The 22,559-nt window shown below is 34.8% G+C and overlaps 4 protein-coding genes and 1 long non-coding RNA gene across 7 annotated transcripts; 2 read left to right on the top strand and 3 right to left on the bottom strand.

Annotated features, from left to right (window-relative positions):
• The first annotated feature begins 422 nt into the window (after window positions 1-422).
• On the top strand, window positions 423-6,705 carry LOC130941579 (probable sugar phosphate/phosphate translocator At1g06470). 3 transcript variants are annotated; one of them, XM_057870136.1, is made up of 13 exons: window positions 423-660; window positions 1,344-1,998; window positions 2,099-2,268; window positions 2,702-2,787; window positions 2,940-2,989; window positions 3,099-3,166; window positions 3,773-3,873; window positions 4,070-4,082; window positions 4,772-4,956; window positions 5,341-5,427; window positions 5,686-5,780; window positions 5,874-6,011; window positions 6,430-6,705. In XM_057870136.1, the coding sequence occupies exons 2-12, from the start codon at window positions 1,481-1,483 to the stop codon at window positions 5,986-5,988; spliced, it is 1,488 nt and encodes a 495-aa protein (XP_057726119.1). In that variant the 5' UTR covers window positions 423-660; window positions 1,344-1,480; the 3' UTR covers window positions 5,989-6,011; window positions 6,430-6,705. The 3 variants fall into 3 exon arrangements, with proteins under 3 accessions (XP_057726119.1, XP_057726120.1, XP_057726121.1); XM_057870137.1 differs by having other exon boundaries at window positions 6,427-6,705; XM_057870138.1 differs by having other exon boundaries at window positions 1,312-1,998.
• A 362-nt stretch (window positions 6,706-7,067) lies between these two features.
• On the bottom strand, window positions 7,068-9,074 carry LOC130942222 (KIN17-like protein). Its single transcript, XM_057870930.1, has 2 exons — window positions 8,885-9,074; window positions 7,068-8,666 (listed from the first exon to the last, which is right to left on the bottom strand). The coding sequence occupies exon 2, from the start codon at window positions 8,629-8,631 to the stop codon at window positions 7,426-7,428; it is 1,206 nt and encodes a 401-aa protein (XP_057726913.1). The 5' UTR covers window positions 8,632-8,666; window positions 8,885-9,074; the 3' UTR covers window positions 7,068-7,425.
• Window positions 9,075-13,997: 4,923 nt separating this feature from the next.
• Window positions 13,998-17,567, bottom strand: LOC130939124 (uncharacterized). The gene is made up of 2 exons (XM_057867220.1): window positions 16,589-17,567; window positions 13,998-14,392 (listed from the first exon to the last, which is right to left on the bottom strand). Exon 1 carries the CDS (start codon window positions 17,452-17,454, stop codon window positions 16,603-16,605), a length of 852 nt encoding a protein of 283 aa, XP_057723203.1. The 5' UTR covers window positions 17,455-17,567; the 3' UTR covers window positions 13,998-14,392; window positions 16,589-16,602.
• Window positions 17,568-18,505: 938 nt separating this feature from the next.
• Window positions 18,506-22,052, top strand: LOC130941035 (glucose-6-phosphate/phosphate translocator 1, chloroplastic-like). Its single transcript, XM_057869391.1, has 5 exons — window positions 18,506-19,364; window positions 19,722-19,947; window positions 20,270-20,492; window positions 20,952-21,165; window positions 21,654-22,052. The coding sequence occupies exons 1-5, from the start codon at window positions 18,834-18,836 to the stop codon at window positions 21,663-21,665; spliced, it is 1,206 nt and encodes a 401-aa protein (XP_057725374.1). The 5' UTR covers window positions 18,506-18,833; the 3' UTR covers window positions 21,666-22,052.
• On the bottom strand, window positions 20,951-22,434 carry LOC130941036 (uncharacterized). The gene is made up of 2 exons (XR_009070517.1): window positions 22,235-22,434; window positions 20,951-21,446 (listed from the first exon to the last, which is right to left on the bottom strand). It is a non-coding gene; the product is annotated as an uncharacterized LOC130941036 (long non-coding RNA).
• Window positions 22,435-22,559: the final 125 nt, after the last annotated feature.

Below are 22,559 nucleotides of genomic sequence, written 5' to 3'. Positions count from 1 at the left end.
AAGACTTAAATATATTTTCGAACTCTAAAAAATTTAAATATTTGCGGATCAAAAAGTCAATGACCTATTTTTTCTTTTTTCAAAAATTAATAGATTATAAAAACAATTCGGTAAAAATTCAATCCTAAATAATAAGCACTATAGAAATAACTTTAAAAAATATATGTTAAACTTTTACAGCATTTTTTTTGGTACATGTGTAAATCAACTATGTGAATATTGATAGTGATATTCTTTTATATATCTTTTAAATTATAAATTCTATAACTATAAAAAAATATAAATACTGTCTCTTATTAACAATTCTACAACTAAACAAATGAAATTACTAAATATATAAAAAGGGAATATTTGCATATTGCAAAATGTACAATTTAATTACAACATAATTTTTACAATATAATGTAACTAAAAATGCAAAGTAGAGTTATCTTGACATTGTTCAAAGCTGAAAGCATTAAGCTTTAGCAGCAAAATGCAAAAATCGGAATTCACAAATATGAACAATGAATTTGACGTTCATATGATTTGAGGTGCCGTCTTCAACAAACAATAACGACATTCAATCCAATTCCATCTCAAAGACCGATTTTTTTCCGCACACAAAAAAGCTTGATCGCACCGACCCAGATTGGATCTCTCTCTCTCAATCTTCCTTAGGTCAGTTTCATTCATTGTTCCCCGCCAAATGTTCATTTCAATAACTAATTCATCGTGGGTCTTTTCTTATTGTTATGGAATTGGGATGGATGATGATTTCTATATACAAACAAAAGATACATTAATAAAAAAAATAGTTTTTGATCCCAAAGTTTGCATTTTTATCATATTGGTCGCGTGCGAGCTAGCTTTAGCTCGAATGGGTCCTTGTATCTTTGTTTTCAAGACGAATAGATAATGGTCCCAATGATTGAAGAAAATAACCACCATAATTTGTATTTAGCTTCTCTTTCTCTCTGACACACACATTCCGTATTTTGTTATTGTTATTTTCATTGCATTGTCTAACATTGCATAGTTAGCATAAACTAATTTCAATAAAAAATTTGAAGAATTGGTCTTTCCTAGTAGTTTCTAAACAATCAATGTTTATATCATTATTGCTTCATTTAGATGAATAGGGAAGATGTACCTGTCTTCTATGAACATTAAGCTTAATCTAACTGCAAAATGGTGGTGTCTATCAAGGAGCAATTGTTTCTTTTGGTTTTTAAAAATATCTTGGCTTATTGTTCTAAGATGTAATGACAATCAATGTTTAATTTGTTTATTCTTTGATCACTGATCAATGATTTTAAGTCCATCATGCAGGCGTAATTTGATGAATTTGATTATGAAACCAGGTCCTGTGCTAGAAAGGCAGCTTATGCCCTGGCTTTGTTATGCACCCAAGTGAGGTTAAGTAGTTGGTTTTGGTCAAAGAGTATGCTGGATTTGTTGTGGAGTATATAAATGGCAATAATTCGACATACAGAAGGAAATGGTACAGAGTGAATTGGATTCTGACAAGGGCAACTTTGCTAGGATCACTGGTGGCAACAGTGGAAGAGTAGGTTCTGTCTTTGGCAGAGAGCCTTCATTTTCAAGCTGGTGTGATGCGGACGAAGAAGTCCATTTGAATCGGGAATTAGGAAATGCAAGGAATGATCTTGTGGACGAAGACCCTTGTTTTGAATTATTGTTTCATCAGGAGCTACAAAGAGGGCCTTTAGAAAGGGAGAGACTGTTTCACCTAAAGTTTCAGCATAGCATTTTGTATGGTGCTAGTAACATGGATGAAGATTCAATTCATCGGAGAGTAAATGGATCTGAGAAGCATGTGCCTTTTGATATTGAGAACAGGCCTACAGGGGGACTGACTCATGTTGACTCCTCCATGTCCTTGGAAGATCATGGATCTTTGGCGAAAAGCTCCCGCAATCCTATTTCTGTGGGATATATTTTAAAGACCTTTTTTTTCATTCTTATTTGGTACACATTCAGTCTATGTTTGACCCTGTAAGTTTCTTCTTGATACAAGTGGTCATCACATGCATAGATACACTATGTAAGGTTATTTACGATTCACATTTTCTTGTTTTTCTACTAATTTGAACAGGTACAATAAAACTCTATTAGGAGCTGATATGGGGAAGTTCCCGGCTCCTTATATGATGAATACTTTCCACTTCATAATGCAAGGTGTCCTATCAAGGATTATTACCTGGTGCTGGTCTCATAAATTTCAAACTGGTGTTGTCATGTCTTGGAGGGATTACTTTTTGAAAGGTAGCCTTTGAACTCTGCTATCTCATTATCGCTATTGTTATCTGCTCACTTGGTTATGCTGATTGGGTATTCCATATTAAAACTTCTAGATACATTTTTTATTTTTGGTCATTAAGTTTGTGTAATTGACTGTTATAGTTCATTGCTCTTTGTTGTAGTTGTTATTCTGACTTGGAAAATACTAACAAAATGTATAGTTATAACACTACTTGGGATATTTGAAGGCATGCCACGTTTCTGTTATAGTTACCCCCCCCCCCCCCCCCAAAAAAACAAAAAATCCTTCCCCCTTCCTTCTTTTCCTTTTTTTTTAAATTTAAAAAATCTTGTGTCATTTCTTTACAGTGAAGCTGTTTTTCATGCAAAAATCTCATCACTCTTTATATTAACTTTTCTATCAACTAATGCCACAGATGGACTTTGCCTTTCACAGTTGTGCCGACTGCTCTTGGAACAGCATTGGATGTTAACCTGAGCAATGCATCTTTAATTTCCATCTCTGTCACGTTTGCTACAATGGTAGGTGATATTTCTATTCTTCTCTATGTAACCTGAGGGAAATATTTGTTTAAATTCTTTTGTAATGTCACATCTCATTTCACTACATCGCCCTCTATTTTGTAGAAGATATTATTCTTCTTCCCTAACTTCATTGTCCTTTCCACTGGCAGTGTAAGTCTGGGGCTCCAATTTTTCTCCTTCTGTTTGCTTTTGCATTCCGGTAATTTTCTCTTTTCCTCATATGTCATCTGTGTGCGTATTCAAATATAAACAAGTCAATCGTTTCAATTCATGTTTTTGCCATTGAATTGTCAAATATTTGTTGGAAGGTTGGAGGCACCAAGCTATAAACTATCTGGCATCATCGTAGTCATCTCTGTCGGCATATTACTAACAGGCATGTTCAGTCTAAGAGCTTCTCGTTTTAATTTGCATTTATTTGCACTTTCAAAATCAGAACATCTGACGCAATATAGCTTCCAACTGGCATTAACAAAGATTAGCTGAATATGGATGCTAATTATTAATAGTTCCATGGTTCCATCATATTGTTCCATGTTGAATATGCGATTTCTTGAAACATTGTAATTTTTTATGTGAAATAGCTTCTGGAGAGGAGTTGATCTTACATTGTTAATTTACTTAATTTGCTTTTCCATGATATTTTGGAATGTTTATCAGAATTTATAATGGCCCCCTATGTCTTTGTGTGCTCTTGGAAGTTCCTAGTCCATTCTGAATTTTGGTTTTTCCAGTTAATACCTCAACATTGTTTAGCAAACTATTGAACAGTGAACCAGTTAAATATTTCAACTAATATTGGGTTTTGATTCTTTTTTACCGTCATGGTGAATGTTTCTCAGTTCTATATAGTATCACGATTACAAGTTTCTTGATTTTAAATTTTCAATTGGAGCTTGCCCAGCGAACTTTTCAAGCATTAGGAAAACATACCACATTGAGAATTCACACACATACCCATCTTTATTTCTGTGCACTGCAGTTGCAAAGGAGACAGAATTTCAGTTATGGGGGTTTATACTTGTTATGCTTGCTGCTGTTATGTCTGGGTTCCGCTGGTGTATGACCCAGATCCTTTTGCAGGTATGATATTTGCATTTTTTTTCTTTTGCTTAAAAAGTCTGTATGTATAAAATACAAGTGAGCACTTGCAGAACCACATTAAAGTTTCATTATTTTTCTTTGTGCCCTTAGTAACTAGTATTCTTACCTTGTTTTGTTGCCGCGGAACCTAATTTTCATTCTTCTTGTGCATGTTGACACAAAAACCAAATTGAAGAAAGAAACCTATGGTAAGTTCCCTGTATAACTCCACATGAATCATTAGGCACATCTTCATTCATAATAGATTTTTTACAATATATTTGATAAACTTTATTGGTTAAAATAATCTTTTGCTTATTTATTTCTTGTTGGTTTCAGTCAATCAACCCTTAAATTTAATATAACTTAGTGCCTTTTTTTTTGTTCCTGTATAAATTGATAGTAGAATCTTTGTGCGAAAATGCAGATGTACTTTAAAAAAAAGGGTAGATGTGTACTTTATACCTAAGATATCATAAATATTCCTAAGCATGAGAGATCATATGATTGCTAGAAAACTAAAGCAGATGTTTAAGAGATCATTGTACACCATTTGTAGTTGTAAATAGCAATAAATTAGTTTACATAGGTCACTACTCTCTCCATTATTTATTCATTTCATATGTTGAACTAAATCCTCCATACTCCTTAGTATATTTAGGAGATGAAGGCAAATATATATAGACCTTAATGAATAGGCTTAAAATCTCAACCAGGATTGATATCTAGGAGATAGGTAATGGCAAGGATAATTTCATGAGATAAATCAAAAGATATTTTCGATGTTAGAATCTTAGATGTAAGTAGTGTCCTTTATCCCTTACTTCACTAATACAAATTTTATAAGTTCTATTATAGTCTCTAGCAAAGCCTTTATGTGCATTTTCAAATGTTTCAGGTCTAAAAGATCCACTTACGCTTATGAGCTATGTGGCACCAGTAATGGCAGTGGCAACTGCACTTCTCTCTCTTGCATTAGATCCATGGCATGAACTCCATAACAACAAATACTTTGATGATTCAAGGCATATTACTCAAAGTTTCTTCCTGATGATTTTGGGGGGCATTCTTGCCTTTTTCATGGTAATGGTATTCCCTTCAAGATTCATTTGTGCTCTGATCTAACACAACTAGCTTCTTATTGACTTTTTTGAGATACGCTTTGTTAGAAATAAGGAGAATATCTTGTAATGTCTCTATCATATTTCAGCATATCAAATCATATCTCCTAGGATTACCTGAGATATCTACTTATTTCATGATCATTTCCTTAATCCTTACTTAACTAGGATTAGGATTTCACTTCGTTATAAACAGAGATAGTATTCCTCTCTCGTAAACACATCATGTTCTATCAGAATAATACGTCCATATTGTTTAATAATCTTTCTTCTTCTCTTTTCTTTCTCTTCTGCTTAAAACTTACAGTCTCAACAGGCAACTATATGATATTTTTTCTTGTTCCAGGTGTTAACCGAATATTTTTTGGTCTCAGTAACCAGTGCAGTCACAGTCACAATAGCAGGGGTAGTCAAGGAGGCCGTCACCATATTGGTATGAACTACGTTTCGATATTGTTCTTATCTTTTGATATGAATATCCAGTGGTCTCTCTTAATCTTGTATGTTTATTACCAGATCCTTTCGGTATCATTCTGTCAAGATTACATTGCTTCAGTATATGAATTAATTTAGTACTATATTTTTTATAACTGTTGCATGTTATGTTCGAATAGGATAGAGGTTTCTTAGTGTTGCAGTTGCTGATTGTAGATTTACTTGCACTTTCTGATTATATGCTGTTTATGTGTAGGTTGCGGTATTGTACTTTCATGATAAATTTACATGGGTGAAAGGACTCGGTCTCTGCACTATTCTGTTTGGTGTCAGTTTATTCAACTGGTACAAGTAAGTCATCAACAAACTTGTCTTCCAAAATTCTTTTTCCTTTAATTTTATTATGCTTATTTATATGTTTTTTCGATCTTTTTTCTATTTTAGATATCTGAAGCTTCAGAAGGGCCATTTTGGTGAGGGCGAGGTGGCAGTACTTCACACAACAGATTCTGCTGGCAAATATGTTATTCTTGAGGAGATGGATGAGCAGGATATCTGAAACTTCATAGCAACATCTTCAAAGTAAGTCCCTCAGTTGGACTGTTGTTAAGTGATGCATGAAGCTATAATAACTTATTTATCTACAGATATATATAAATTGACTTTCCGTTTTTAATCATAAGATCATTAGTGCTTGTCTTGGCCATCTCAGGGCTTGAATGTTGATGTTATCAACTACTACTGCTATATGGCACTCATTAATACTTTGTCAATGGAGAATTGTACCACTTTTATTGTGCACCTTTCTTGTACACCTTTCGTTTATGATATAAAAGACAAATTTTTTATCTTCTCTCACTTTTTATCAATCACTTTTAATAGGTATATAAGAGAAGTGTATACTAACTACTAAGTAGTGCATATAAGAGCTCTCAATTGCTATATTTGTGTAGCTCCTACGACTCGCCTGCTGACCGACTTCATGTCATGTTTTCAGCAGTTACCTCTTGATGCTTCCATTGGATTTGTGATGTGAAGGTGCTTTCCAAGTTTGTCAGACCGGAGGAAACAAATCGCCCGGCAATGATCAACATTTAAGCCCAATCATTCATCACTTCCATTTTAAAATTTTGTAATTGAATATCTTGTATTCTGTTAGTGTTTCATCGGTAGGACAAATTTTGGTATTCTTGACTTGAGTTGTCAAGATATATTTTGTAGATTAAGGCAGCAGGGTGTAGTAGATCAAAGGTTTATTTTTGTTTTAATGTATCGAGTTACATGTTACTATTTTTTGTTCTTATGTAATAAATGTAACTCTTTGATATTGTTTATTCTTACCTGATGATTCATCTAATTCTGAGTCATGTTCAATCTTATAAAAGGGGAAGTATAGATTCTGAAAATAACTGAGTGGCATCAACGCTTCTCTAAGTCGTCCTGTTCCATACTACATGGTATATACAAATTGGCGTGAAGATTTATCTTAATCAGCTCATGATGAAATTCAATAAACTATGCATGAAAAAGTGTAGTTTGGACACCAAATAAACCTTATAAATTTGAGTAAGAAATTCTTTTATATCTTAATATAATGAAGCAGAAGAAAGAAATTCATAATCATATCCTTTTTCTTCATATGTGCAACTCATAACCTTTTTCTTTGTATGTGCAACTGATATAAGAATAATCGAATGTATATACATGTAAGCAGAAGACAACACCTCAACCTTAACATTGAACCATTGCGTTCTAAAATTGAGTTGTTCATTAATTGCACATATAACATTGTAGTTTGGAGCTTATAATCACCATCTCCCCACAATTTTCTTACTACCGGAAAGTAAAAAGATTCTCCTTTGTCAATAAGCACGCATTCAATCTTATAACAGGGAAGATTATCGTCATGATTGATCTCATATAGACAAATACATGAGAACAAACAGTTATTCAACCAACTTAACACAGAATCACTTGGTTATTATTCTCACCAAACTCATTGTGCTATTTTACAAATGTCTTCATATTCCACAGTTTTGAGTACCCTGCCATCATAGGCACCTTTCTCTATCTGCACCTTTGCGCAAAAATGATCCGTATCCACCCCCAAAAGTTTCGCAGTTGATCCACGATATGCACCATTGACAATTTTTACACGGCCCCCAACTTGTGGAATCACAGTTTCAAGCTCTTCCTGATCGACTCTCAGCACATGCTTGCTTTCAAGCATCTCAATTTCCCCAACATATTTGTCAATCACCTTTCTCACCACACCCTTTTGCTTGTAGTACCCCTTCTCTGCCAAGGCCTTGCTCATAACCTTAACAATGATTCCCTCATGCAACCAATAGTCCTTCCTGTTGATTTTCTCCTTTTTCTTCTCCTCTTCCCTAATCAATTCTTCCAAGGTCGATTTTCCTCCACCGCCACTCTCTTTTCTCTTCAAACTATTTCCTGGATTCCTTTCCTTGTATTTATCTTCCTCATCCTCATCAAACACAACCTTCTTCGATGACTCGTGTTTCTCTTTGATCACAGGCTTAGCCGATGCGCCAAGAGAAAATCCTATCTTAACTCCATCTTCCACATTTAGTTCCCTCGGAGCCTCGACCCTTGAAGCCTGATCAGCCTCAGTGGTATCTGACCGTTGCATCAATTGCTCAGCTTTTTCGATCTGTTTCATAATCTCCTTCTCTTGCTTCTCTTCCTCCACCATATCTGCCTTGATCCTCTTATTCTTCAACCTCTCCTTGAAAAGGGTCTCAGAATCTCTATCTATATACGTAATGAACCAACCCTTAGGTGTTTCCTCAACCTTACACTTCCCCGTTCGACCCAAGTACTTGACAAACTCTGTAAGAGTTGCCCACTGAGTGGAGTTCATATGAACATGATGCCTGTCATTGATGTACTCATTATAAACCACGGTGGCAGCAATGCGGCTGAACCGATGGCTGCGCTTCATGTGCTCAAGGAAAGATGTCTCAAACTCCTCGGAATAACCCTCGATAATCCGATGGGGGTTTTGGCCAAAAATCTGCATCTGGCGCTGGTGGCTTTCACTCATGCAGTGGCATTTGAACCCATTCTCGTCTCGGCATTGCTTCTGGCACATCTGGCAGTACCACCTAAGCTTCTGCAGCCCTTTTGCCTTGATTCGATTCGCGATCGCTTTCGGTGTAAGAAATTCGTTTTTCCCCATGGATTATCCGCTTCAAATGTTTCAGACAAAAAAAACTAAAAACAAACAAAAGAAACCCTAATTCAGTGGTTGTTTTCAGATTACAAACATAACAGAGAAATTGAATAATTCAGGAATTAGAGTCACATTATAACGGTTGCATACAAAGAAATATCAAATCTCTTATCCATAGGAATCATAGGGAATCAGAGATATATAAAAGAGAGAGAGAGAGAGAGAGAGAGAGAGAGAGAGAGAGATTCTAAGAACGAACCTGAAAAGGGGGCTTCGAGATGACTTTGATGGCGGTGGCTAGGGGGGCCGAGGATTTGGTTGTGGTGGCGATTGGTGGCGGAGCTCGCGACGGAAAGGGCGGAGGCTGGAAGATAGATTGGCTACGCGGTCTCTGGATAGTTGCTTTTCGTCGTTGATGTTGTGGGTCTGGGCCACTGGGCCTGTTTGATATAAACAAGGAAAACTATAGGAAAAAGATGATAATTATAAAGAGTTAATAGTGAAGTTAATCCTTCAAAAATAGGTTATTTTTTAAATTTATTGTTAATTTTTTTTAATTAAATTAATTTTTTAAATATTATAAATTAATTGACTCTATTAATAATTTTAAAACAATGATTGTTAACGTAAAATGTTAACTAATAGTATATATGATATTTAATATATTTAATTGGTTGAGTTAAATCCTAAAATGGTTCTTGAGATTGGCGTCTTACACTAAAATCGTCATTGAGATTCCAATTGCACAAATTACGTCCCTAAGATTGAAAAAAGTGCACCATATTAGTCCCTGACCCATTTTTCATTAACGACGTCATGACATGGCATGATGACGTAGACTGTAAGTGACACGTGTCATTTCATAATTTGACCACGTGTAATGGTATGATGATGTGGTGAACAGTGATACGTAGCATGCTGACGTGGATGGTTGTGCCACGTGTCACAATGTTATTTGGCCACGTGTCCGTTTGTGCCATGTGTCGTAATAGTATTCGTCCACGTGTCATCCATTATGTCATCATTGTATATGCACTAAATTAGTCCCTCACTTTGCATTAACTGACTCATTTTAGTCCCTGAAATTGAATGTCGTGCACTAAACTAGTCCCTTCACCAGTTTTTTCTTATTTTTTTATATAAATTCAAAATTCTCAATATTTTTTAATACATTAATTTCAATTCTATTTTTTCACATGTTCTTCAAATAAAAGTGTTTTTATAAAATATTTTTTCTCTTGCGAATACCCTAACCGTCGACTTAGAATTGACATGAAGACATTTCAAGCACCTTCACTACCATCCCCGACCTCTTTCAGTGCTTTTATAAAATATTTTTTTTCTTGCGGATACCCCTAACTGCCGTCTTGGAGTTGACGTAAAGACATTTCAAGCTTCTCTCATTACCATCTCCGACCTCTTTCGTCTAGACTGCAGAGGTCGGAGATGGTAATGAAGATGCTTGAAGTGTCTTCAATCTAGCTCATTTACACATAACGAAAACGTGCATTTCATAAGAAAAAATATTTATTTTAATTATTAATTTTTTGTTAAAAACACATGTTTTTTTATAAAAAAATGTGTCTAATTAATCATATAATTATTTTTTTATAATAATATACTTATAAAATCTACCAATGTTAAATTATTAAAAAAATTATATAATTAAAACTAAAATCTTAAATTTTTTTTATGAAAGCACTTGTATTTAAACGATATATGAAAAAATAGAATTGAAATTAGTCTATTCAAGATATTAAAAATTTTAAATTTAAAAAAATGAGAAAAAATTGGTGAAATGACTAATTTGGTGCACGACATTCAATTTCAGGAATTAAAATGAGTCACTTAATGCAAAGTGAGGGACTAATTTGGTGCATATACAACGATGACATAATGGATGACACGTGGACGAATATTGTTGCGACATGTGGCACAAACGAACACGTGGCCAAATAACATTGACACGTGGCACAACTATCCATGTTAGCATGCCACGTGTCACTATTCACCACATCATCATACCAGTACACGTGGCCAAATCATGAAGTAACACGTGTCACTTACAGTCCACGTCATTATGCCATGTCATCACGTCGTTAATGGAAAAAGGGTCAGGGACTCATATGGTGCACTTTTTTCAATTTCAGGGACGTAATTGGTGCAATTAGAATCTCAAGGACGATTTTAGTGCACAACGCCAATCTCAGGGACCATTTTGGGGTTTAATTACTGACGAAATATGTTTATGAAAATTTATCAATTTAGTCGTTAGATCATAATATATAGTTTATGCAATTGAAAAAATGGACTAAATTAATAAATTTTTATGAATATATTTAGTCAACGTTTAATTAGACATGTCAAGTATTATGTATATTATCAATTATGTTTTATATCATTAATTGTTGACAAAAGTTATTAATGAAATCACTAAAAGATAAATATGACTATTCATAATATTTAAAGAACTAATTTAGTTAAAAAGATTTTTATTAACAAATTTAAAAAATATTCCACATTTTAAGATTAATTTAATTATTAACCTGAATTATAATGTGAATAATAGAATAAAAAATAAAAAATTAAAATTATAAATTAGATTATTAATTAATTATTTTTAATTTTAAAAAGAGGTGCAGCCATAAGAGTGTATCTAAGATATGAATAAAAAAACACCGAACGTCTGAAAATAGGAATGGCAACACCACCCGAACCCGCAGGTACCCACCCCGTCTCTACCTGTTCGGGGCGGATAATTACCCGTCCCGCATCGGGGTGGATTTTTATAAGGACGGGTTCTTGTGCGGGGCGGGGTGGGGTCGGGTTTAGGTAATACCCGCCCCTACCTGCCCCGCTATATATATAATACATATAATTTTAATATATAATCTATGTAAAATAATTAGTAAAATGATTAATAATATTATATTATATTTAAAGTTTTACTTTAATTTATGTTATGTATGTGATGATGGTTATATAAATTTTGAAATTTAATTTTATTTATTGAATTATAATAATTATAGGGACGGGTAGGGGCGAGGCGAGTACCCGCAGGAGCGGGTTAGGGTTCAAGCTTTTTCTACCTGCGGATAGGAGTGGGACGGATTTTATGCGAATTATTGTTCGGCGGGACGGGTTCGGGTAGAGCAAAAACCCGCCCCTACCCGTTCCGTTGCCACCCCTGTCTGAAAATTTTGCATGAAGATGACAAATGCAATTCATAAATTCAATACAAACAAAAAATCACCGCAAAAAAGAGAAAGAGAGAGACAAGCAGAACAAAACATAACAGTGCCATTTTGCAAGCCGAATTCAAATTCTCGAGCTAAAACAAAAGCTAACATATCAAGCTGATCAAAAGAAACAAAAGGAAAAACTGAAAAACCTCGAAACCCCACGATTCTTTTATAAAAAATTTGATTATTTGATGCTACCCCAGATGATGAAACCGTAAGAAATAGATATTGAAACGACGAAGAAGAAAAAAAGACTCGAACTTTGGAATGCCCATAATGCAAAAAACAACACAATGGAGAAAGAGTGAAAAAGCAAGCACCTGGTTCAACTCAGCTCGCTGACTGTGACTCGTTTGACTCGGCGCGTTTTAAGATAGAAAACAGAAACCCCTCACTGAGTCAGTGTCTATCTCTGACTCGCTTAGTGATGAAGGAGGAGTTTGAAACATAAATAGTACTCGCTCGGTGTTGTTTTGAATTTTATTTTATTTTTTGTTCCCATCTTAAAGATTTATTTTATCATATTGTGACACGTAATTGATTTTTAACTTTTTTTTGCGAGATTTCATGGCGGTTCTGGCTTCTTTCTTCCCTCCTTCCTCCACTCCCTTCACCCTAAACCTCATAACGCCGCACAACATGGATCCAAAAGACTACATCTACAACATCATGTTTAGACGCACAGGTCGATGTTGTGAAAAAGTATGCAGTGAGAAATTTTATATATGCATATAAATGTTTATTTTCATACAAATGAGATATTTATTCTTAATGCAAATAAAATGTTTATTTTTCATACAAATGGAATGTATGTTCTTGATTGGTGACGAGATGGTGACACTAGAGAAGAGGTTTAGATTAGAAGATAATGTAACAAAGGCTAAAAAGGAGAAGGTGGTTAAAATTTCCAATGATACGGTTAAAATAGTTTTTTATTTACTTGAATTGGGGTGATTTTTTTTAATCCTCAGTAGACTAAACAAATTAATCCATTGTTTACGTTGTTCAGAATTTTGATTCTCTACCTAACAGAATTGAAACAACAATCATATGTAATTTTAATTTTAATTTTAATTTTATTATTTATTTATTTTTCATGCACACTTGAATCATCATATAAAAATGAGTATTTTCTATACATAAAAAATTAGTTGAATTAATTAACTGTATGAAATATTTTAAATAATAATATGGTGAAAATTCAAATGTAGTCAACTTCACCTAAAGTTGATAGGTGAAAACGGTTAAATAATTTGACTAAATTTTCATCTAACGGCTCTCAATTATCAACTTCATGTGAAGTTGACTGTACCTGAATTTCTACCTAATAATATACATAAAATTCTAAATTCTAATTTTATTAATAGTAATTGACAACATAAAAGGTGGTACCGTGGTAACATTCTAATCAAACTTCCCTATCAAGTCAATTCGTGTTTGCAAATGTGTTTGTAAGATGTTGGAGACAGTGATTTCTGATCCTTGCTTTTACCAAATTGCATCTTAAGTTCAAACGCATTGGCAATTTGGCATGAAACAACCAATTTTACAAACCTCTTAAACTCAAAAGTATGATTTAAGAAAGGTTCGACAATTATGATTTGAATTCTTTTCTGCTATCGTATAACGGGGAGGACAAGAAGATTCATCTTAAGTGATGCGATTATGTGACTACACTAATCATCTCAAATTCATATAAATGTTTTCCAGCTATAAGTTGTGTTATTTTTAATAGTCAACTATTGATTACATTTTTTACTTATTTTTTGAGAGGATGGAAAATATTGGTAAATTAAGAGTTTTGTACAAGGGTGCAAATTATACCAAAAAGATCATTATAAAAATCCAACTTATGCAAATATTAATTGACGGCAAGACACCTATGATGTAAAGTAATGATTAAAAACAAGAAATAGATAATGAAGAATGCAATTAATTCTGCACTAACGAACGTTAACAAATATACATCCTGAGATTTTGACTAACCTTCCATGCTCCATTTCTCTACTTATGATTTGGAAAGATAAATGTAACGAGTTTTATACCCAGAAACAGAGATTTATTGATTCATGTACCATGGAAAACTACCTTAAATATGCAGTATAATTTATAAAAACAATAGCCAAAAATAATTGTAGATAGCTAAAAAGATTGCTCAACATTACCCAAGTCATAAGTATATTATGTAATCAGAAATATATGGGGGTCACAGATCGGTCCTACACTCACAAATCAGTACACTGTCTTTGCAATCCGGCATCATATTTTTGTTCCTTTCTTGACAATCTACACAATTGATTTATAAGTCTAATGCTCAGGCTGCAATAGCATAAGCTCCCCGAAAACATGATTTTCTAACATAGAACTTCTCATCAACACATTTAAAAAAATTCCCTAACAAGAGAATGATCTAGGTTGTACAAGCAACAATCACCGCTTAACTACAAGATGGTTTGCAACATGCACATGTCGAAGGTCCAAATCTTCAATTCTTCAGAGCACCAACAATAACAACTCGAATTTAGCTGCACAGTAATTTAAACATCTCTGTTTAGTAGAGAAAAAAAAACGAGGGATGCTAGTTAACCATAGGTCAGAGCAGATAAGACAAAAATGAACTACAAGATGCTAATACAAATCCAAGTTAAAGATTTAATAAATTAGTTGTAACAAGTGACCATACAAAAAAATGGAATTCTACATAAAAAATTTAGCCCACAAAGATTTTACAATAACCAGTGAACTGGCTGAAAGTAGTGTTAACATGTCAGCAAAAAATAAAGGTTGCTGAAAATGTAGATAGAAAAAAGCAGAGGCACATAATTCAATGGATATGACCGTACAATTAAAGAACAGATTGGTCACAGAGAACACCAGGTAACAGACAGCCCCACTTCTAACTAGTGGGTAATACTTTTATATAGAATGAATAGAATGTACTAGTATAATAATATTAATACCAAATTATTCAGCTCATGTAAAAGTACCCAACCAAAATGAGATAAACACAACAATCTGTATCATGTTTTAATTTAACGAAAGTATAGAGAACCACCTTTTAGTTAGCCAACATTAGTGTTTAGGTTTATAATTTAGGATTTAAGGTTAAAGATTTACGAGTTAGCGTCTAGATTATAAGATAAACAAAATAATTTTAAAAAAGTTGGCTGATGTTGGCCAAAAAAAGTTGGTTACCTAGAATCACTCTTTAATTTATATTCCAAATATGTAGTCTAAGGAGTCAATCAGTTAATTCAGCTTCAATAATTTCTATTATTTGATTAATGAAATGCATTTTTCTATAAAAAAGAATATGATTAAGAATGAGAGAAGATAATAAAAGGAAATGGAGGGTAAGAGATCCTCTATGGAAGATCATGGGAAAAAAGAGAGAGAGAGAGAGAGAGAGAGAGAGAGATTTAAAGTACTTTCTATGAAGTGTAGCTTACAAATCTCAACATGTTTAAGTGGGAAAGTCCTCTAAAAAGAACATTAGCTTTATGCCAAATAGATGTGACAAATTTAATCACATCCTATAAAACATGCTTGTTCTGAAAATCTGTTTTATGCAAGGCAATGAAATATATTCGACAGAAAATGGGAACATATGTGACAGAAGTATACTAAGTTATTCTAATTATCTTCCCCCTCCCCCTCCCTCTCCTTCTCTTTTGATTCTGTTATTTGTCATCCACAGAGAGACAAAAATATTAACCAAGTAAATTTTATTCCGTTATTTATTAGCAAAATACCATTGACTAGCATTGAAACGCCCAAAATAAAGCTAAACAGTTGTGCTGACTAGAATCCTGCATGAAAACCACAGAATGAATCCAGACTTGAGGATAAAGGAGAATCTTCAGCAGGAGGTATCGAGTTTGACCTTGGAATTAATAACAACTTCAATGGCTATGGAAAAGTGAATAAGAGAATAAAATGAAAACTGAAATCTAAGATACATGGTCACGGGTTCAGCTCAACTATGAAAAGTGAGAGACAGTGTATTTCATTTTGGGGGAGAACAAAAGCATCTATAGATAGTTTATTCATAGTAAAGTCATCCATAGATAGTTCAAATTAGCTACATTATTATTTAAATAAACCAAAATTGTTTGACAATGAAGGCTACCTAATTCAATTAGCAGGATTCACAGTCAAATCACAAACACAAAGGAAGAAAATCCATAGAAATTCCCTATAAATAAACCCACATATACAAAGGTACAAGTGAAAGACAAAAGGTTTATCACAAAACTCATGTAAGTTGCTGCTACCAATTATACTAATAAACTTCATACCAACTAACTGATTTCCTTCTGTTACTCAATCATAAACTAACAAAATGATTGATTAGGACTATACCCTATATCCAAAAGTAAACTCATAAACTGTTTATGAGTATGACTATGATATGCCAAACACTGTCTTCGTTGTCTGCAGCTAATTGCTTCTAGTGATAGCATTCTAACATATCTACAAATCATACTACCAAAATACACTATGAACAATTTCATTTTTATTTCAAGACTGAAAATTCCCATCGTATCTTAATTTCATGAACTTCCACGAACCACTCTTCGTCCATCAAGACATCACAATCTTAGACAAAAACAAAAAGAAAAATATAATCCTACACAAATTATGCTAGATAACCATAAAACACAGGCTATATCAGTTATCACAAACAAATCAAAATAGAAGAAGAAAAGAAAAGAAATTACCTAGTTCATTACCACTACTGCTGTTGCTGGTTTTGTGGGTTCGGTGGAGGAGGCATGCCTGGGCGAGGAGGTCCAAACACCGGAACGCCGCTGCCAGGTGGAGGAGGCATCCCAGGACGAGGCGGAGGCGGGGCGGGCATCCCCGGCCTTGGCGGAGCAGGAGGCCCTCTCACCATCTGACCAGGTGGTGGAGGACCCATAGGCCGCTGCCCAAACTGTGGCGGAACAGGGAAAGGCTGTGGAGGCCCACCACCGGGCCTGGGTGGTGCAAATTGCCCAGGCGGCATCGGAGGTGGCGGGCCTCGTGCCATTTGCGGTGGACCCTGACCAGGATACCCCGGCATCTGGCCAGGCGGCCGCATAACCGGTGCACCGCCGGGATAAGAAACTGGTGGCGCCGAAAGCTGCGGCGGGCGCGAGATCTGCGGCTGCATCATGCCGGGAGCTGGTCCACCAACACCACGGACAGGCCCAGCCAGCCCGGGCTGGGCCTGGACAACTGGAGCTGCGGGGATACCTCGGCCTGCGGCACGGCCGATGCCAGGACCGCCCATTGCGGCGGCGTTGACGGCCTTAGCACGTGACTCTTCAGGCGGCGGAGGACCCTCGACGGTCATGGAGATAACCTCCTCGCCGCGTAAGAGAACCAGGCCAAGTGTGCGGCGGTCCTCGCGGTCTTCTCCTGGCGCGGTTTTTTTTCCCTTGGCCGGTGGAAGCTTCCGGAACTCTTCGCAGTCACCGAGGACGAGGTTCATGTGGCGGTCGAAGGCCATAAATTTTCCGACGAGCTGACGGCCGTCTTGGATAGTGACCCTCATTCGGTAGTTAATGTATTGAAGCATCTTGGAGCTCTTTGACATCGACATTGTTGCGGTTTTGAGTAAGGTTTTGCTCTGAATCTGAAGTTGTTAGGGTTTCAGAGCATTGAAAGTCGAAGCAGCATGAGAGAGAGAGAGAGAGAAGGTAAAAGCAGCTTCTCAGTGTAGTAAACTAGTAATAGTACTATACTAGGGTTTAAGAAAATTAGAATTTCAAAAATTTTATTGGGCCTATTGCATAATGGGCCCAAATTCACAGTACTCATGGCCCAATTATTTTATTCTACAAAAATTGAAGACCAAACAAAATATCTACAAAATAAAAAAAGAGGAACGTCCACCACCTACTGTATGATTCCAAAATTGAACGAAAGAGAATATATGAAAGTAGACTTATATTAATTCACCCAAAAGAAAAAAAAGTAGACTTATAAAGATAATATATATAAATATACATAAATACATAATATTGGATTGAGAGATACTGTTAAAAACAAAAAAAATATAATAATTAATTTTAATAGAATATTTTTTATCATAAAATCTATACAAATTTTGGTGGGAACATGTAATTAAACCTAAAAATTTAAACCAAATATTGATTCAAATTTAGTGTTCTATTTAAAATTTAAAATGTTTCAAAACTTAAATTAATTCAATTCAAATTTGTTTTTTTCCTCAAATTTGAACTAAATCAATCCAATTTTATTTTTATGTTGTATAAATATTTCTTGTAGAATGCAACAGAACCACCAAATCCCCTAAACGCCTCCACCACCAAACCTCACAAGTCACAAATCACATCACAATATAGTAATATAATTTGGTTCGTTCATGCATCCAAGCTTGACAATTATTTATTATAATGATAGTACCAAATAGATAATGTAAGCTATCTCCAACCCTGTTTGACCAACCCCCTATATTATTGTTTACTTTTGTTCATTCAGATTCCAATGTACCATTTCTTTAAATAAACTTACAAATTTTCCCTATAATAATTAGATGCCTGATATTTTCCTAAATTAATAATCAATCATTCAATAATAATATATATATTATACGTAATAATGATCTAATTTATGTGTGTGCATTATTGCAGTACACTAACTCTGGTTTTTGCATACACCGTCAGAACTGCATCAAGGTCAAAACCTAGATCATAATAGAGTTTAAGAGATTCTTAAATACCATCATCATCGCATTCACAAATCACAAGTGACAACAGTGTTTAAGGGACAGGGTCCGTGTGTGTGAGAGTTCAGTTCACGGTTCTGACACTGACACGCACATAAAAACAGATCCCTTGTTGCTTTTTTACTGTTTTGCATTCAATCATTATTTACAACAACAACAACCCATTAAGCTTTTGATCGGAAAGTTTTGATTTTTATCATTTTTTTCCCCACCCCATCATCGATCACACAATGATCTGCACGGTGAAACAACCCGGAATAACAGGGATCAGAGGCTCCGGGCTTGTTTTCCGTGAAAAGGGTTCAACCCAGGTTCAGTCACGGCGTCTTGTTTTGCCTTCCATGATCACAAGAGAGAAGAGATCACAGAGATCTCTTGTTTCGGTGCAAAAGCCACTGCACCTTTCTGCTGTTATTGGTGGTGTTGGGAACCTTTCAGTGAGGCGTGAGAAGAGTGAGTTTGTGACTTGTGGTGCATATGAGGCTGATAGATCAGAGGTTGAAGGAGCAGGAGCTTCTTCTCCTAAGGTTCCATCAGAGGCAGCTAAGAAGGTGAAGATTGGGATATACTTTGCAACATGGTGGGCTTTGAATGTGGTGTTCAATATATATAACAAGAAGGTGTTGAATGCTTACCCTTACCCTTGGCTCACTTCAACACTCTCACTTGCATGTGGTTCTCTCATGATGTTGATTTCATGGGCCACAAGGATTGCTGAGGCTCCTAAGACTGATCTTGAGTTTTGGAAGACCTTGTTCCCTGTAAGTGATGGCTGGACTTTTGTTTCTTTGTTTGTTTCCTGAGAATAAAATTAAATTTTGATGGCAAGAAGTGAAAGCAATGTTTTTGTTTGTTCATGCATGGAGTTTTGTTTTGTTCTGTTTTCTATTTAACAATTTTGGTCCCATCTCTGGATTTCTATGTGGTTTGACTTCAGACAAGGTTGCTGATTCTAATTCATTATAAACTATGTAGATCAATAGGATGGAGTTTTGTCTGAGAATTTTATTTTTCATAAATAGTTTCAGCTTTTCCCTGTAATTTTTATGTATATATATATTCATAGATGAACAAGGACCTTAGTGTTTAATTTTTTCTTTATTATTTTTTGGCTTCAGGTTGCTGTTGCACATACAATAGGACATGTAGCAGCAACAGTTAGTATGTCAAAGGTTGCAGTATCATTCACTCATATCATCAAGAGTGGGGAACCTGCTTTCAGTGTACTGGTTTCCAGATTTATCTTGGGTGAAACCTTTCCGGTGCCGGTTTATTTGTCTTTGATTCCGATCATCGGTGGATGTGCGCTTGCCGCTGTGACTGAGCTCAATTTCAACATGATTGGTAAATATGCAACGTTTCTTCTGAAGAACTTTTGCGAATTCCACCATGTTCTTTTGCATTTTGTTATTTTGTCATAGCAAGAGTTTGGAGATAGGATGATAAACTAACATGAATTTTACTTTAACTCAGAGAAATGAAAGTATGCTTTTAAGTTATTGAGTCAACATTCTTGTATTCCTATTAACACAATTTACATGTGCTATTATATATTTGAGTGCATATGCCTCTAGAGGATGTTGTCATGAAGGTAGTTCTCATAAGTTACCAATTAGTAGTAATTTTTCGCCGTTCTAACTTCGATTTCTTGACCTTTTTATTACAGGTTTTATGGGGGCTATGATATCAAATTTGGCATTTGTTTTCCGTAATATCTTTTCAAAGAAGGGAATGAAGGGAAATTCTGTCAGCGGAATGAATTACTACGCTTGTTTATCTATGTTGTCATTGGTAATTCTCACACCATTTGCAATTGCTGTGGAGGGGCCACAGATGTGGGCAGCTGGATGGCAAACCGCCCTCTCGCAGATCGGACCTCAGTTTATATGGTAAATAAAAGTTGACTGCTCAATCTGATGTTATCCCTATTATGTTTGCTATGCCAGCTTCAATCTTCTTAATCTTTGTCTCTATATTTTCAACTGAACATAAGATGATATCTTGAAGTTTTCATGATCTTTGATTAGATACAAACAACTATTGCCTTCTCCATTTCTTTTTTTGTCCTTTTAGGGAAATTCCAAATTATTTGATATTTCTCAAACAGTTAGCTATTTGCTTTTCTCCATGTGTGAGAGTATATAACTAATTTTTTGTTTAGGAGCAAAAGACATGTGATGAGGTACCTCACTTATGCTGCTATGCAATTAGAATTAAGTAATAAACCTATTCTGCAGCTAACTATGAAGTTGACAAGATCTGTTTAATATGTTTGAACTTTTGATTTGGAGTTATCTACTCTTTTGGTTCTATAAACTAAATGTATGGCTGATAACTGTGTTCAACAGGTGGTTGGCGGCTCAGAGCGTATTTTATCATTTGTACAATCAGGTGTCCTACATGTCTTTGGATGAGATCTCTCCTTTGACATTTAGCATTGGAAACACCATGAAGCGTATATCTGTTATAGTTTCTTCAATCATTATCTTCCATACACCAGTTCAACCCGTCAATGCACTCGGAGCTGCCATCGCTATCCTTGGAACCTTCTTGTATTCACAGGTAAACCCAACAAACAAACTTCTTTTTAGTCAGTAATATTGCCATCCAAGGTAACCTGATTAGTTTCTGTAGTTCGAATTATCACCTACTTGCGATTGGTTTGAACTTTAAACCCACCATTGTTTATTACTTGCCTATTACCATCTCTTCTCAAGCTTCAATGGTTAACTTCTCAAGAACATGAGTGGAGAATATGAATTGGTTCCCCTTTTAAATTTGAGGCTTATGATGGTCCCTCATCTGTTTCGACATCTTCAAATGGAGTTGCAAGTTGCAACCACCTTGGAAAAATGAAAAATAGAAAATTGCTTGTCAATATAGTAGCATTATTGTATAGATGGAAATTATTAAAAGAGGTTTAAATATAAATGGTTTAAATGCAGATATGGTTTATGATACGACACGAACTGTTGTTTGATCTATATAGCCGACTTCACTATTGGTATTTTATACTTGCTCTGATTTTCATTTGTACTCGCATTTTGCAGGCAAAGCAGTAGGGTGCAAACTGCAAAGAAGTCAAGAATACTCCAAGGACTCTTTTTTTTCACCTCTATCAAACTCAGCCAATTATGAGAATGTTGGTTTTGAATGGCTTGATTTTGGTAAGACTGGATGATCCGGCTATTTCTCTATTTGTGTATATAGATATTAATAATGATATGCTGAGGAACAATGTCAATTTAAAGTTGGTTAGTCTTTTTTTTTTCACTTTTATTTTGGGGGGAAGAAGGGTGGTTTTTTCAGTTTCTGCATCATCATCATAAGTTGGAGGAGTCCAAGTTTATATTTCATGTAGTTTGAGAATAATTTCTCAAACACACTGCTTTATAATATGGAATTTTTAATAATCTTAGTATGATGCTATTGATATGATTTGCATAAAAGACTATCATCTTTTAAATTACTAGTAAGAATTATATGTAAATTACTTACAATGGCATCAAAGTGCTAGTATATATGAACTATATATGAAGGTGCATATTAAACAAAAATAATTCCAATAAAATTCAAAGTATAAGAAGCATGCCTTTAACATAAGTTGGGGAAGGAAAGAAGAGAGACAAACCAGTTCAATGCTGGAAGCATCAATGGAAGATTGAAGGTCCTAAAATAAAGCCATTGAGCTTGAGCTAATATTGTTTCAGAGTTTCATATGCTAAAGTTTGTAGTAGTTTGTGGATGTCTGGATGATGTTTTTGAGGCCATTGAAGCCCCAAAATAAATTTTTGTGGATAAGGTTTTAAGATGATTATGACAAATCCAATTAGTGCAACATAAGAATAAGTAATTAGAGAAAATCAGATAAGTGTTGAAATTGTATATTGTGATAAAATTGAGTAAAATCTTTAATTGGTTTTTAAACTTTTTTTTTTTGAATGGTCAATTCAATT

This window comes from Arachis stenosperma, chromosome 7 (assembly GCF_014773155.1).
Source record: "Arachis stenosperma cultivar V10309 chromosome 7, arast.V10309.gnm1.PFL2, whole genome shotgun sequence".
NCBI lineage: Eukaryota > Viridiplantae > Streptophyta > Magnoliopsida > Fabales > Fabaceae > Arachis > Arachis stenosperma.
The sequence above is the reverse complement of the archived record's forward strand: the minus strand, read 5'-3'. Positions and strand labels throughout refer to the sequence as shown.

Coding starts and splice junctions, on each gene's coding strand:
- LOC130941579 (XM_057870136.1), top strand. CDS start 1,481: ATGGTACAGAGTGAATTGGATTCTGACAAGGGCAACTTTGCTAGGATC. Junction 1,999..2,098: donor TTCAGTCTATGTTTGACCCT/GTAAGTTTCTTC, acceptor TAATTTGAACAG/GTACAATAAAACTCTATTAG. Junction 5,428..5,685: donor AGGAGGCCGTCACCATATTG/GTATGAACTACG, acceptor GTTTATGTGTAG/GTTGCGGTATTGTACTTTCA.
- LOC130942222 (XM_057870930.1), bottom strand. CDS start 8,631: ATGGGGAAAAACGAATTTCTTACACCGAAAGCGATCGCGAATCGAATC.
- LOC130939124 (XM_057867220.1), bottom strand. CDS start 17,454: ATGTCGATGTCAAAGAGCTCCAAGATGCTTCAATACATTAACTACCGA.
- LOC130941035 (XM_057869391.1), top strand. CDS start 18,834: ATGATCTGCACGGTGAAACAACCCGGAATAACAGGGATCAGAGGCTCC. Junction 19,948..20,269: donor GCTCAATTTCAACATGATTG/GTAAATATGCAA, acceptor TTTTTATTACAG/GTTTTATGGGGGCTATGATA. Junction 20,493..20,951: donor ATCGGACCTCAGTTTATATG/GTAAATAAAAGT, acceptor TGTGTTCAACAG/GTGGTTGGCGGCTCAGAGCG.